The sequence below is a fragment of the Callorhinus ursinus genome, unplaced genomic scaffold (genome assembly GCF_003265705.2).
Source record: "Callorhinus ursinus isolate GAN/ISIS: 27379988/994484 unplaced genomic scaffold, GSC_fseal_2.0 scaffold37, whole genome shotgun sequence".
NCBI lineage: Eukaryota > Metazoa > Chordata > Mammalia > Carnivora > Otariidae > Callorhinus > Callorhinus ursinus.
Window position 1 is genome coordinate 5,024,433 of NW_027397099.1, and position 13,595 is coordinate 5,038,027.

Below are 13,595 nucleotides of genomic sequence, written 5' to 3' on the forward strand. Positions count from 1 at the left end.
GTAGGTGACCAAAACATTTCCTCTCCCCAGCAGAGATCACAGACAAGTTCATCTAGATGTCGGGCAGTTTCCAGGTGAGATACATTCGGCCCAAGGCCTCCATATAGCCCCTGGCCTTTAGCACCACCACCAATCTTTGTTCCTCCTGGCAGACTTTCATTTTTAACCTAGATATATATACACACACTCAAAAGCAGTTCAGTGCTAACTCCCTGCTAGTTTGGTTCATCCTTGGGATGTTGAGATGTGGAATGGAGTATGTCACATAATAAAGCACCATTCCTGGACCCTGTTTTCTCATGCCCAAAGATCAGGCTTCTGGGCCTTATATTTCAGGCACAATCTTATTGCATTGATAGCTAGATGTGGGGGGGGGGGGTGCGGGACACATTACTAGCTGGTCCAGATCTCTCAGGAGTTCTCCCACCACCTCTGGTTGTGTTCAGATGGTCTAAGAGAATTCTCCCTTGCCACAGGCTGTCACTTACCTATCAGAAGTTGCCATTGATTGGAACTAATTGGTTTAGCACACTTCTGGGTTCCCCGTGGATCCTGGGGGAGGAGGTGGAATCTTTCCCAGCGGCCACCACACATGCAGAGGCAAGCAGATGGGTGGCGTGAAAATAGCCCTCTGAGCTGGATGGCGTTGCTTCCTGTAAGAACTGCCCCAGACCGTATAGTACAGGCACCACTCTTTACACTGCAGATTTGTCCTATGGACCATTAATAAACTAAAACAGCACTCCCTCCTCCCTCCCACCCCATCTTTTCTCTTCCATTCCCCTTCCCTCCCTTACCCATTGCACTTGTCCCACTCTGCTTGGGGGGCTGTGTCACACCTCAGCAAAAGCTAAGCTGTACTGCTCTGGCTTCTTCCCACATCGCCGGGCGATTATGGCCAGATACAGCATGAGGAGGGCCACCCAGTAGCAGCCGTACAGGATGGCCCCAGAAACCAGGAAGGCTAGCTCCGTCTCACTGAACAGATCCTGGCAATAAGCTGTGTAGGCCAGCCCCCCTAGAAGGACCGCTACCCAGATGGACACAGGGATGAGGCCAATGAAGTTCACCACGATGGTTTTTCGGCCAGAAGTGCCCCAGCCAGACTTGTTGATGGTAGCAATGGCAAAGATCTTGGCTGGCAGGAGGCTGGACATATAGAGAAGAGAATAGAGGGACATGAAGATCATTTCTGCATTGCCCCGAAGGAAGCAGGCATAGGTAGCTTTGATAATGCCCACCAGCTGCACTGTCAGCAGGAAGAGGAGAATATTCCAGATGCGGCCTCGGTAGAAAAGCTGTATGACCGTGGCAATGAGGAAGAAGGGGAAGAAACCTGTGACCACCGATTCGTAGGTCATCCAGAGGTGGTGCTTATGGAACCAGAGAGAGTTGTAGAGCCACTCCCGGAAGTAAGACTTGCTCCAGCGCGTCTGCTGGTTGAGCCACCGGAGGTACTTGGTGGGGGTCTCTGTGAGGCACTTGGAGCGTGCTGTATACTTAGTCCGGTAGCCGAGGCTCAGGACCCGGTTGGTGAGGTGGCGGTCATCTCCAAAGCTGCACTTGCTGCCTAGGAACTTCTGATGGTACCAGTCCTCCAGGAATTGCTGGAGGAGGCTGTTGCGGTACATGCCCAAAGGCCCACTGATGCACTGCACACAGCCAAAGTAGGACTGACAGGCCCGCTCCACATTGAAGGCCATCCAGTACCGCACACTGCTCAGGAAGGAGATCCACGAGTCATACTTGTTGAGGATCTGCAAGGGAACCAGAGATGCTGGGCCTCCTCACCTGAGGACTCGAGCCCCGGGAGAGAGACACCAGAGGCCATGAGGCCTCCCTTACCCTGAGTTCTGTAGCCCCCTGCTCAGATACCTGGCCATCAGTCCTAACCCAGCCAAAGCTGGGAAACCTGAGGCTCAGAGGAGCCAGCGGTACCTAGTCATTTCCCCCAGCACCTCACTGCCATCTGCACTGACTGCCCCAGTGAAGTTCCTCAAGCAGTCAGAGCCACCTTCCATCTCAGGAAACAGCCTGTGGTGGTGGCAGAGAGGAAGACTCAGGAAGGATGCACAGCGCCCCCCCCCCCCACCAGCCATTTATCTTGACCCTTCTCTAGTTGGAAAGCTTCTCAGGAAGACCTGATGTGTTACCAGCATTCCCTCTGGAAGAAGATCTGGCCCTGTAATCTTACCATACTGCCCTGTTCTTACCATTCAGCGCAACTTCCTAAAAAACAAGGGTTTCTCAAGGGCCCAACTCGGGAGGTGCTTGTTGCATCACCACCAAGGAGCACCCTTCATGATCAGGAGCCCAGAACATGGAGCCCCTCCCAGCAGCATGGGCTCTCTACTACATACCTGTTGAGTGATTTTCTTTTTCCTCAGGTTGGAAAAGACCAAAAAAGGAATTTCTCACTACTAAGTGAGCCCTTCGATACTAGTGAAAACTATCAAAGAAACTCCCCCCCCACACACACACACTCCTCCAAAATACTAGGTAGTCAAGATGCTCACTTCCCAGGCATATCCATTGGATTGGGAAGCAGAAAGAGTCTAGGCCCCACCCCCAGGAATCCCTGGTTACTTCTTACTTGGACATCTCCTCCAACTCCCCCTACTTGGGGGTCTTCCTCCAGGACTCGAAGCATTTCGATGGTGCAGGCTGGATCCAGCACAGTGTCAGAGTCACACACCTGTAGAGGGAGTGCATGGTCAGCCCATTTTGATCTTGGGCCTGTGTACACCACATACTGCTCACTGCTTCAGGGACATAAACACCTTTCAAAGGGTTCACTTCCAGCCACTAGTAAAGAGATTTATGCTAAACAGAAGAGGTGAGATGAATAACAAGTAAGGAAAAGGAGAGCTAGGCTGAGAGAGAAACCCTGGAGACTCAGTGTCAGGGACAAATGCTTAGCACTGAGCAAGTTTTTAGCCTTAGAGCCAGGCTCCACAAAAATGGTCTCAGAACGTTTCCCTGGGGGAAAAGGAGGTACACATTGAAATCAGATGTCAGGTACAGTGGCTAGACCCAGGCCAGCAGACACTCCAGGTGAGGTGAAGAAATGGCTCTTGCCAGAGGCTACTGCCCAAAGCCCTCTCAGAGATTAACATGGTATTCCCAGTTTCAGCCTCTGGTCTCCTGGACAACCTGCAGCAAACGTGGAGGATATATCTACCCAGTCATAGGTGCCCCGCTAATATGGCTGTAAGGCCTGAGCTCCTTTGGCTAAGTCTCTAAGGTCAGGGCATGCTATGTCCAAGGGCTGCTCTCACCTGGATTCTCAGGAGCTTGAATCTGGCACCTTAAACCACTTGGCTATCCTGACGTGACACTTGGATCGATTCTGGATGACCATGGAGGCTGGCCACAGCTGCCTCCAACCAGAGCTGAGGTCAAATCCTGCCCCATTGCCCACCTTCCCTAGGGAGGCTCATGGTCTAACAGGTGGCTCCATTATTAGTTGAACCTGAGCTAGGAACACTTACCCTGCTGGCTGACTCCTTGTCTATTTTCTAGGAGACAACTGAGGTGATACAGAGAGCCCAGATAATCACTGGCAGAACAACAGAGCAAAGAACAGTACCCACAGATAAGCCCAAACCTTGTGTTGCACAAGTCCAAAATACTTTTAGTAAAGTTGCTAATGCCTGCAGGAAGGGGGCTGCCCCCCCCACACACAAAAACCTTGCTGGGTTTTCTCTTGCCATTCTGGAAGACATGGTGGCCACAGCCAAGCAGCAGAAGGTTGAAGGGATCCAGGCAGAGCCATCCCACCTGTTCCCTCCTACCTCCCCACCAACACACCTTGGGAGAGGGTGCCTGGAGGGCTTCGGGCCAGACTCCCAGAGCCTCTTCAGCTGACAGGCCAGGCTTTCCAGTGCTGCCAGTCTCAGGGCTACTTCCTGCCCTGACCCTAACCCGTTCCTCATGCTGCTCAGCTTCCTTCACTCCAGGGAGGTCTTTCTAACAGCAGGGTTAGGGAAGTTAAAGCTCTTGGCTGCATGGGTTTCCCCACCGGCTGAAGCAGGGCTATCTCCCTCAGAGGGAAAGACACACCCATAGCAGGACTGTTGGAAGTCAGGCTGAAATCCACCAAATTGAACTGAAGCCCAGGCTGCCCCAGGCAGTGAGCCCAGAGCCATCAAGAGAAAGGCTGGCTCAGGTGTGTGAGCCTATTTGCTGATCCATCAGAATGAATCCACAGGAAATGATCAGTAAAGGAAGAACGTGTGGCAGGTTTTGGGAGTTCTGTGCAGCAAGGGAGGACACAACAGAGTCCCTGTGGCTTGAGCATGTGCCAGAGCTCAAGGGCTTTTCCTCTGCCTTCTGAGTTTCCAGGAAAGCACCAGAGGCCTCTTGACCCTAGATGAACTGCAGAATCAAATGCCTCAACATCCCTCCCTACAAGGCCGAGGAGGTCCTTGGCCCTAGGAAGACAGAAAAAGGTCAATGTACCAATTCACTTGAGGATGCAACTTCCAAAAAAGCCAAAAACCAAACATCTGTGGCAAGCTAATTTTAGGTGGGTACAGTAGAGAACATTTCAATATTGGTGTACTCAACACATGCTCAGCAAGACTGAGCTGGTACGCAGGTGGGCTGCCATGACACCTGCTATTCACTCAAGTGCTGGGCAAAATCCTCTGGCATGTGTGGAGAAGGAATCCAACAGAAAAATGGACATGTGGATGCTGGACCGGAAATCTGGGGTTCTGGGTGCAGTTTCTACTTGGTACTTAAGTGTGTGAGCTTTTCATCAGTTCCTTCTAGGTTCTGTTATTTGAAAATTGGGAGCTGTGTTAACTGTGCCAACCTAATAAAATTTCCAGCCGGGTGTCAGTGACCTTTTTGACTGGAAGCTGGGCAGGATCTGGTCAGGGTCCTAGCCCTGCCAAGACTGCTGCAGAATTAAGCTGGGGGATGAGTCACTGCTGTGACTTCCCCCCACTTCACAAACACCACTTTGACATTGGGTAGAGTAGGGCTCTCTGGCCCGTAACTAAAACAATAGTTGAGTACTTTGGAGCATGATTTGTTTTGCTCTTCACCACACCTCCTTATGGAGAGATTCATCCCCACGTTACCAATGCTGAGGCACAGTGGATACAGGCAGACTGCCTAGGCTCAAATCTCATCTCTGCACCTTACTGCTGTGTGACATTAGGCAAGTTACTTAACTTCTCGGGGCTTCAGTTTCACCTTCTATGAGTGGCAATAGTAACAATATTTATCCTCTAGCAGTATTACGAGGGTTAAAAGAACTAGTATGGGGGTGCCTGGGTGGCTCAGTTGGTCAAGCGACTGCCTTTGGCTCGGGTCATGATCCCGGAGTCCTGGGATCGAGCCCCACATCGGGCTCCCTGCTCGGCTGGAAGCCTGCTTCTCCCTCTCCCATTCCCCCTGCTTGTGTTCCCTCTCACGCTGTCTCTCTCTCTCTCTCAATTAAATAAAATCTTTTAAAATAAATAAAAGAACCAGTATGTAGGGGCGCCTGGGTGGCTTAGTCGGTTGAGCGTCTGCCTTCGGCTCAGGTCACGATCCCAGGGTCCTGAGATCGAGTCCTGCATCGGGCACCCTGCTCAGCAGGGAGCCTGCTTCTCCCTCTGCCCGCCGCTCCCCCTGCTTGTGCTCTCTCTCTCTCTCCCTCTGACAGATAAAATCTTTAAAAAAAATGTGTGTATGAAGCGCCTACATGGGGGGGGTGTGGTATGAATTAAGTGCTATCCGCTTGTTAGCTCTTACTAGTATTGGCACACCAGTCCAGAGGCCCGCCCTCAATCACAGAGCTAAGTAGGAGAAGAACCAGGATTACATCCCTGGGCTTTATGACCCCAGGACTGCTGTTCGGAGTAGCAGTTACCTCATTGCCTTCTGAAGTTCAGAGGAAGGATGTACACAACACAGGCGACCTTAACCGGACCTAAAATTCCTACCCAGTATGTCCAGCCGCCTGGATATGTCCACACGGCCGCACATTCCTGGTAAAGGCGCGCTTACCTGGATGTAGTCCACTGAATCGCCAAGAGCCTTGAAAGCCGTGTACATGACCTCTCGCTTGCCTCCCCATTTCTGCATGATGCACGAAAAGGTGCTGGTTCGCACCACATCCCGCACGCGGTCCATGCCCTCCTGCAGGCTGGCCTCCGTCTCCCCCTCCCCCGCCTCATGGAAGTTGCTGCGCCACACAAAGAAGCCAGCTTGCTCAGTGCCGCCTAGCACCTCGTGGAAGATATCCAGCATGTAGGCGTCCTCCTGGCGATTGCCATCCACCACCATGACCACCTTGAGGTCAGGGAATGCGATGCGCTGGGCTGAGCGCAGGCACTTGCGCAGATAGTCGGGGTCCTCCTGGTAGGCAGCAATGCAGAGTGCCACCGAGCGCCGCGACGGGGCAGCGGGGACTTTGAGCGGCCAGCCTGCCTGCCGCATCCGCCGGTGCTCCAGGAAGGCAAACAGGCTCTGGATGAGCAGGTGCAGGCCCAGGATGGCCCCGTACAGGCCAAAGGACAGGTAGTGCTTTTCTGTGTGAATGAACTGGTAGCCTGTCACGTAAGCTGCCAGGATGCCACCCAGCACCGCCAGGGCAAACAGGCTGGTGCCCACCACACGCAGGGCTGTCGTCAGCTGCACCGGCATCTGGTGGGAGACGGAGGGAGGTGTGGAGTCAGGAGGCAGTCAGTGGGAGTGGGGGCGTTTTCTCGGGCAGGCCCAGAACAGGGAAATGAGCCACTCATCAAAACCATTGCCCCTGACTGAGCATGACTACGACCCGTGTGTATACTCAGAAGCCAGGCCCCTGGGGTTTGAATCCCAGCTCCGCCGCTTCCTCTCTGTGGGACTCTGCCCTGCCCCTTGGTTCATTCATCTGTGACACGTGGACTGCAGCAATAACCTTGTAGCATCTTTGAGGGTGAATTGGATTACATATGTAAAGCAGTTCGAGTAGCATTTATTCTTGTTAGACAAACCAAAGCCAGAAAGAGCTCTGTGATGCCCACCTGGTGGATGGTGGTCCTGGGATCTGCCTGACCCAAAGCTCGTCTAGGCAACCTTCAGGAGGGGTGAGCCAGAGGCAGCCCTGAGCAGGCGAGGGGCCCGGGAGGGAGGATGACCAGGGAGGCAGCCAGAGGCCAAGAGCTTCTACCCGCCCTGTACCCACCAGGGCCTCGTGCAGAGTGAGGGGAAGTAAAACACGGCCACCCATGAGGCCCGCGAACAAAGTGGGGGAGGAAAAGATGAGAAACAGCAGGAAACATAAAGAGGTGGGGGGGGCAACTTCTCGCTCTTGAAACAGCAAAATCAGTAAAAGTTTCCCTGTGGGGCGCCTGGGTGGCTCAGTCATTAGGCGTCTGCCTTCGGCTCAGGTCATGGTCCCAGGGTCCTGGGATCAAGCCCCGCATCGGGCTCCCTGCTCCGCGGGAAGCCTGCTTCTCCCTCTCCCACTCCCCCTGCTTGTGTTCCCTCTCTCGCTGTGTCTCTCTCAGTCAAATAAAATCTTAAAAAAAAAAAAAAAAGTTTCCCTGTGTTCTCTGCTGTCTCACCGTTTTCTCATCTACCGGAGAGGCAGGAAAGAAAGGGAAAGCAACTGGGAAAAGCAGACCAGGAAAAAGAGGAAATGAGAGCTGGGGTGTGGACAGCTCTCCTGGAAGCCCAGCAGTCGGTCGGGGCGCCAGAGGGAACTGCAGCCACCACTGCAGCAGCCTGGGAGGGCTGGCTGCCCGCAAAGCCCCATCCACTTGGTCCTAGTGCCCGCATGGCACCTCCGTGCTCGTCCGCCGGCCCTGCCACCCCTTCTGCCCTAAGTCCGGGCTCCCAGCAGCTGCCCTGTCGGCAACATCTGGGTTTTAATGAAAACAGCTTAGCACTCAGCACGGAAGACTTGTGCTTGAGACACAGCTCTACCACCTCCTGGCTGCCTGACCTTGCCCAAGTGAGACTTGGGGTCCCCCAAGGGGGGGTTCTAATGGTTTCTTGCTCCATAGGTCTCAGGTAAATAAGTTCCCGGAAATTAGCACTTCCTGCCCTGAAGGATGACCCAGGTGGGAAGGCTGATTGGGGAAGAGAGGAGGGGCTGATGAGGACAGCTCCCCACTCCTCATTCTGACCCACGCCTTCCCATCTCCTCTCTTTGCCACCTGCCTGATCTGGAGAATCCCATTTCCAACACCACCCACCCACCCACCCTCTACAGACCACGGGGTCTCGCTTCCAAGCTTGCTCCAACTCTAGGTCTTACTGGAACCAACCCTTGAGCCCCACTCCAACACAAATGCACCTTCATGTGAGGGGAACAGTGCCTGTTCCCCTGCCACCTGCCACATAGGATGGGTGAGGAACACGCGGTCATTGCCTAAGTCCGTCTAGATTCAGGCACCAACAGCATTCCAGCAGCTGCGGTCCAGAAAGTGCTGTTGGCAGCCTTGCAGCTTCGGGAAGCTCGGCCTCTAGGCGCTGTACCCCGCCATTCTGGGAGCCTGCTTCCTCGGCAGGACTCCCAGCCTTCCCCGGTACCCCCGCCCCATGCGCCTGCGGCTCAGGGGCCCCAAAGCCCTGCACCCACTCCAGGAGCACCGCCCCCCCCCCCCCCCGCCCCGTAGCCCTCTAGACCTTACACGCCAAAGGGGCGCCGCTGGGCACCACTGCCCACCTGCGCTCTGGGAGAGGGCCGGGGGCGCCGAGGCCAGCCCGGCAACCTGCCGGGTGCTGGCGCCCCGCCTCGGTGCAATGCCGGAGGCGGTGCCCACCAGGTTAATGCAGCCGGGAAGGCACTCGCCAGGCTTCTCACCCCCGCCTGAGCCTCGCCTTCTGGCAAAGGCGGCGCCGGCCACACCCACGTGCCGGTTTCCCACGACTCAGCGGGGAAGGAACGGAAAACCCGAGGAATCAGTCGGACCAGGCCCCGCTCATCTCCTCTGGGCCCCAGCTACCTTGGCAAAGTGTGCCTGCAGACAAAGGCAGCATCTCCGGTGTCGCCGGCCCCTTCCTCTCGCGGGCAGGACCCCCAAATCCCGCACACGAATTGGAGGCACTACCCTGGCACCCCGTACCCCACCGAGGACCAAAAATGTCCCGCAGCCAAAACCCCACGAGCAATTAGGTGCTGGTGCGGGCTCTGGCAGAGGCGCCCCTGCCCAGATAGGGGGCCTGCCACCTCAAGCGGGGAGAGGGGAGCCTCGACCACCTCTCACCCACCCCCATTTCGTTCAGATGGAATCCTCTAGAGCTCGGAACCCGTAGGCTAAAGCGCACCCGGCTTCAAGGGAACTAGGTTGGGGGGCGCTCCCTAAGACACCTCCCCCCAGATGACTGAAGGAGAAAACCCTCGGCCAAGGACGCACGCCGCCAATCTATACCCGAAACTTTGTAGGGCTGCCGGTGTGCGGCCTCTACAGCTGACAGGTGTGCCCTGCTACGGGACCCACACGCGGCGGGATGGGAAACTTGCGCGCGGGGTTGGGGCTTTTTCCCTTGCGCCTGGCCGCCCGGCCGCCCTCCCGGCCCCTCCGAGCCGGCTGGGGAAGGGGAGGTAGGGCCCGCAGACACAGGCGGCCGTGGCCCGGCTGACCCGCAGGGCCCACAGCGCCCGGCATCCTGGTGCGGGACAGGTGCGAACCCCCCAGCAGGAGTGGGGGAGGGAGAGACTCCCACCAGCCTCGTGCCCCGCACCGTCGTCCGCCCCCTAATCCATTCACAAAACAGAAGCCGCAAGGGAGGAAGGGAGGAGAGGATGGAGGAAGAAAGGGAGGAGGGGTCAGTGGGGAAGGGGCTGCAGGAACCACCGCCGGGAAGCCTGGGGACACTGCAGCCCTCAGCCGGCCTCCCGGCGCCGGTCGCAGCGCCCGCACAGGGCGGGGGGAGGGGGGTAGCAGGGGAGGCGGTGGGGGTCCGCCAGGCTCGGCCAGCGGCACCCCTGGAGCTCGGCGCAGCCCCCGCGCGGCGCGGCCCGCCCCTCCGATGTGGCCGGCTGGCCGGGCCCGCGCTCACCGTGCCGCCGGCTGCCCGCGCTCCGGTGCTCAGCAGGCCCGCGGCGGCTCCATGCCCCTCCTCCAGCTCCTCGCCGCCGCCGCGCCTCTCTCTCTCCCCGGTGCGCCGCCGCCGCCGCGCGCTCCGACTGACGAGCGCCGGCCCCACGGAGCCGCCTTTAAGTACCGAGCGCGTCCCCGCCGGGAGAGGCGCCCTCCTCCGGCCCTAGGGCCGGGAAAGTTGGGAAGAGTGGGAGGGCTCCCCCGAGGGCTGCGAGGAGCACCCCCTTATTGGCTCAGTCGGAGGGAGATACACGCGGCCGGCGCTCGGCGGGACGCCGGGTCCCCGCATGCATGCGGCTCCAGCCTCGGTCTCTGCGCCCTGGAAGGTGGGTTCTCCCACGGCGGCCAGAGGCCGAGCTCCTCCGCGCTCGCCCCGGGGCCAGCTGCCCAGGAGGAGGCGATCATTGTGCTCAACCCAGAACCCGAAGCGTTGTTAACTTTCAGTATAACCCCTAGCGACTTCCAAAACTGTTAACTCTCCATTCCGCCTCCCCCGCGCCCGGCTTTCTAAGCCTCGCAATCTACTCACTCTGCAAAACCGCCGAGGCGATGGAAATCTTCCCCCGACTGCGGCACGCCGAGGGGCTGTTCGCTGTATAGGGTACTCCCTAAAACAGAGACAGCAGAACCTTCCTGCCGGCAAAAAGAAGAGGCGCAGAAGAGAATAATTATCAAATATAAAAAGACTGTTCAAAGAAGGTGTTAACAATTGTGACAAGCTTAGCTTTGGATTCCGCAGTGGGGCGCTGATGACTTTGAGGGTTTGCAAAAGCTCCAAATGGTTTTGCAGGAACCTTGGAAGTTCCGGTGTCTTAAAGCCGAAACCAATTCCTCCTCCCCTTTTCTTACACCTTTATTTCCGACATCCACAACCTCCTAAATTCCCAACTGACCTTATAGCCAGTGGTTTCCAGGTCCCCAAAAGCTGGTGCTGGACTTGGATGAGATGGGGTGGGGTCAAGGAGAGGTGGGGAGTTGTTAGCAGAGGAAGTTTAGAACCAGTTGAATTAGAACCCGATTTCTAAATCTCGGAAAAGCTTAAAGAGATCAAATTAAAGACTAGTTAAAAAAAAAAAAGTGAATTTACATGTCCTCCAAACACACCTGAGATAATTTCCATCACTTCTTCCCAAGCTGCAACAAATTTATAGCAACATTAGTTGCAGTCTACAAGCTGCTTCTCTTAGAAATCTTAGGGGCCTCGGGCGCCTGGGTGGCTCAGCCGGTTAAGCGTCTGCCTTGGACTCAAGTCATGATCCGCGGCTCTGGGATTGAGCCCCGCTTTGGGCTCCCTGCTGAGCGGGGAATCTGCTTCTCCGGCTCCCTCTCCCCCTCTGCCCCTCCCCCTGCTCATGTGCTCACGCACTCGTGCTCTAATAAATAAAATCTTAAAAAAAAAATAAACGTCCGTAATGCATTGGAGACAAGGCATTTTTCATTGACACTGATCTCTGAATAGAATTCTGGTCACTGAGGATCACATCCCGGAGGGATGAGCTTGTAGAATCCAGAACAGATGCTGTTCTCTGGTTGAGGATAACTGGAGTTAACTTTCACTGAGCACCTGCTCCCAGCCAATCTCTTCAATTCTTGTAACGACCCTGTCAAATACTGAGTCCCATTTCTGGGAGGAAGATACTGAGGTTAGTGCCACACAGCTAGTGGCAGAACTGACTCCAAAGTCTTCCTCTTAACCAAAGGCTCCTCTCTCCACCCATGCATTATTCGCTCTTCTTAGGGCCTGTCTCAAGTTCAAAACATATTCCCATTGTGGATTCAATACTAGTTTTTAAAAACACACAAAAAAAGAAAATTTAAACCATGTAGCATATTGGTGATGATTTTCTCAAGCCAAAGTGTGAAATGATTTGGTTTCTGTAAAGCAAGATGGAATGGGGTGGAGTGGGTGTCTTTGTTTGCCTGGGGGACCCAGCAATGAGCATGAGTGAGGGTGGGCAGGAAAGTCCCTGAGCCCCTAAGATTTCTTTCTTTCTTTCTTTCTTTTTTAAGATTTTACTTATTAGAGAGAGCGCACGAGCTCAATCCCAGGACCCCAGAAACATGACCTGAGCCGAAATCAAGTCACACACTTAACCAACTGAGCCACCAAGGCGCCCCAGAAATCCAGATTTTTATGTGAAATCTAATTTTTAAGTGTTGGCAACTAATTCAAATGTTGGAAAAAACAAAAACAGTCCACAGGCCAGGCAAAATGTGTCTGTGAGTCACATACAGCCAACTGGCTGCTTGTAAGTGACCTGTTTAGAAGCTGAGGGAATGGAGCAGCCAGTTTGGAAAGATCCTGTCTGCCCTCAACACAACAGCAGCCTGACTTCACTGGGAGCAAGTTTCCTGGGCTGTTCCAGGACCATCTCATGCCTAGTTAATTTCCAAGACTTCAACTCTGTCCCATGGGCTTATTGCTAGCTCACTCAGTTGGCTCCAGGGAGTTTTACAGGTGGTGGGCTAGTCAATTAAAAACTCCTAAATGAACAGCAGGTCCAGATGCAACATCATGAGAACAGTAAACACTCTGCCCATACCAATTGGCTTGGCCCCCTGAATGGCTTTCCCTGAGAAGCAAATTCTTTTTCTGATCTGCAGGGCCAGAGACCCTGTGTTATCAGGCAGCAAGGAGCATCTTCACCTTTGTGGCCAGCCTGTGCCAGGGAGGATTTGCCTGTAATTAACATCCAGTTTGCAGTGCCCTATTTGCATTCATCTCTTGGAGGGGAGAAGGGTAAGGGAATCTTTAAGGGGCTGATATAATAAAGCTCAAGTTTATCTCTGCTTACCACTGGGGATTTAAGAATAGGACTATTTCCACACTCAATCACATAGAAAAGTGAATTCAGATGTTGCTGAATTGGCTTTTATGTGGGTTCCAAAGAATAGGCCTCCCTATTCAGCTCAGTAGTAGAAAATGCATGCTGCATTTCAACATTCATTTGACAGTGAAGACCAGCCCTAAGAAAGGAATGATGCTTTGGCACCAAGAAGTGTCAGGCTGGTCCCTGCCATCTAGACAGTTACCTATTTTGAAGACAAATACACTTGAAAAGTGGTCAATTGGGCACCTGGGTGGCTCAGTCATTAGGCGTCTGCCTTCGGCTCAGGCATGATCCCAAGGTCCTAGGATCGAGCCCCACATCGGGCTCCCTGCTCCACGGGAAGCCTGCTTCTCCCTCTCCCACTCCCCCTGCTTGTGTTCCCCCTCTCGCTGTATTTGTTTCTGTCAAATGAATAAATAAAATCTTAAAAAAAAAGTGGTCACCATTCAAGGCAATTTATAATTAGATGTTGATGAGAGAATCCAACTAGAAGAGTTTGAGGATTTCAGGAAAGAGATTATCTGTGAGCTGGAATGGTCTGAGCAGAGTTTGTAGAAAGACAAGAACATTCTAGATGGGAAGAAGAGCTTAAGAACAAGAGTAGGTGGGGCGCCTGGGTGGCTCAGTTGGTTAAGCAACTGCCTTCGGCTCAGGTCATGATCCTGGAGTCCCGGGATCGAGTCCCGCATCGGGCTCCCTGCTCAGTGGGGAGTCTGCTTCTCCCTCTGACCCT

At 54.6% G+C, this 13,595-nt stretch overlaps 1 protein-coding gene across 3 annotated transcripts in view; it reads right to left on the reverse strand.

Moving 5' to 3' along the window:
* Positions 1 to 792: 792 nt before the first annotated feature.
* The window catches only part of HAS3 (hyaluronan synthase 3), a 25,283-nt gene continuing 12,480 nt past the window's right edge, over positions 793 to 13,595 (reverse strand). Inside the window, exons 1-4 of one of the 3 annotated variants that reach the window (XM_025888970.2) lie at positions 10,561 to 10,658; positions 6,004 to 6,642; positions 2,594 to 2,695; positions 793 to 1,757 (exon numbers count right to left, since the gene is read on the reverse strand). In XM_025888970.2, coding sequence (XP_025744755.1) covers positions 834 to 1,757; positions 2,594 to 2,695; positions 6,004 to 6,642 — 1,665 coding nt within the window. In that variant the 5' untranslated portion in view covers positions 10,561 to 10,658 and the 3' untranslated portion in view covers positions 793 to 833. Of the gene's footprint in view, positions 1,758 to 2,593; positions 2,696 to 6,003; positions 6,643 to 9,990; positions 10,124 to 10,560; positions 10,659 to 13,595 lie in introns of those variants that run through there. The other 2 variants (XM_025888969.2, XM_025888971.2) reach the window with 2 other exon arrangements.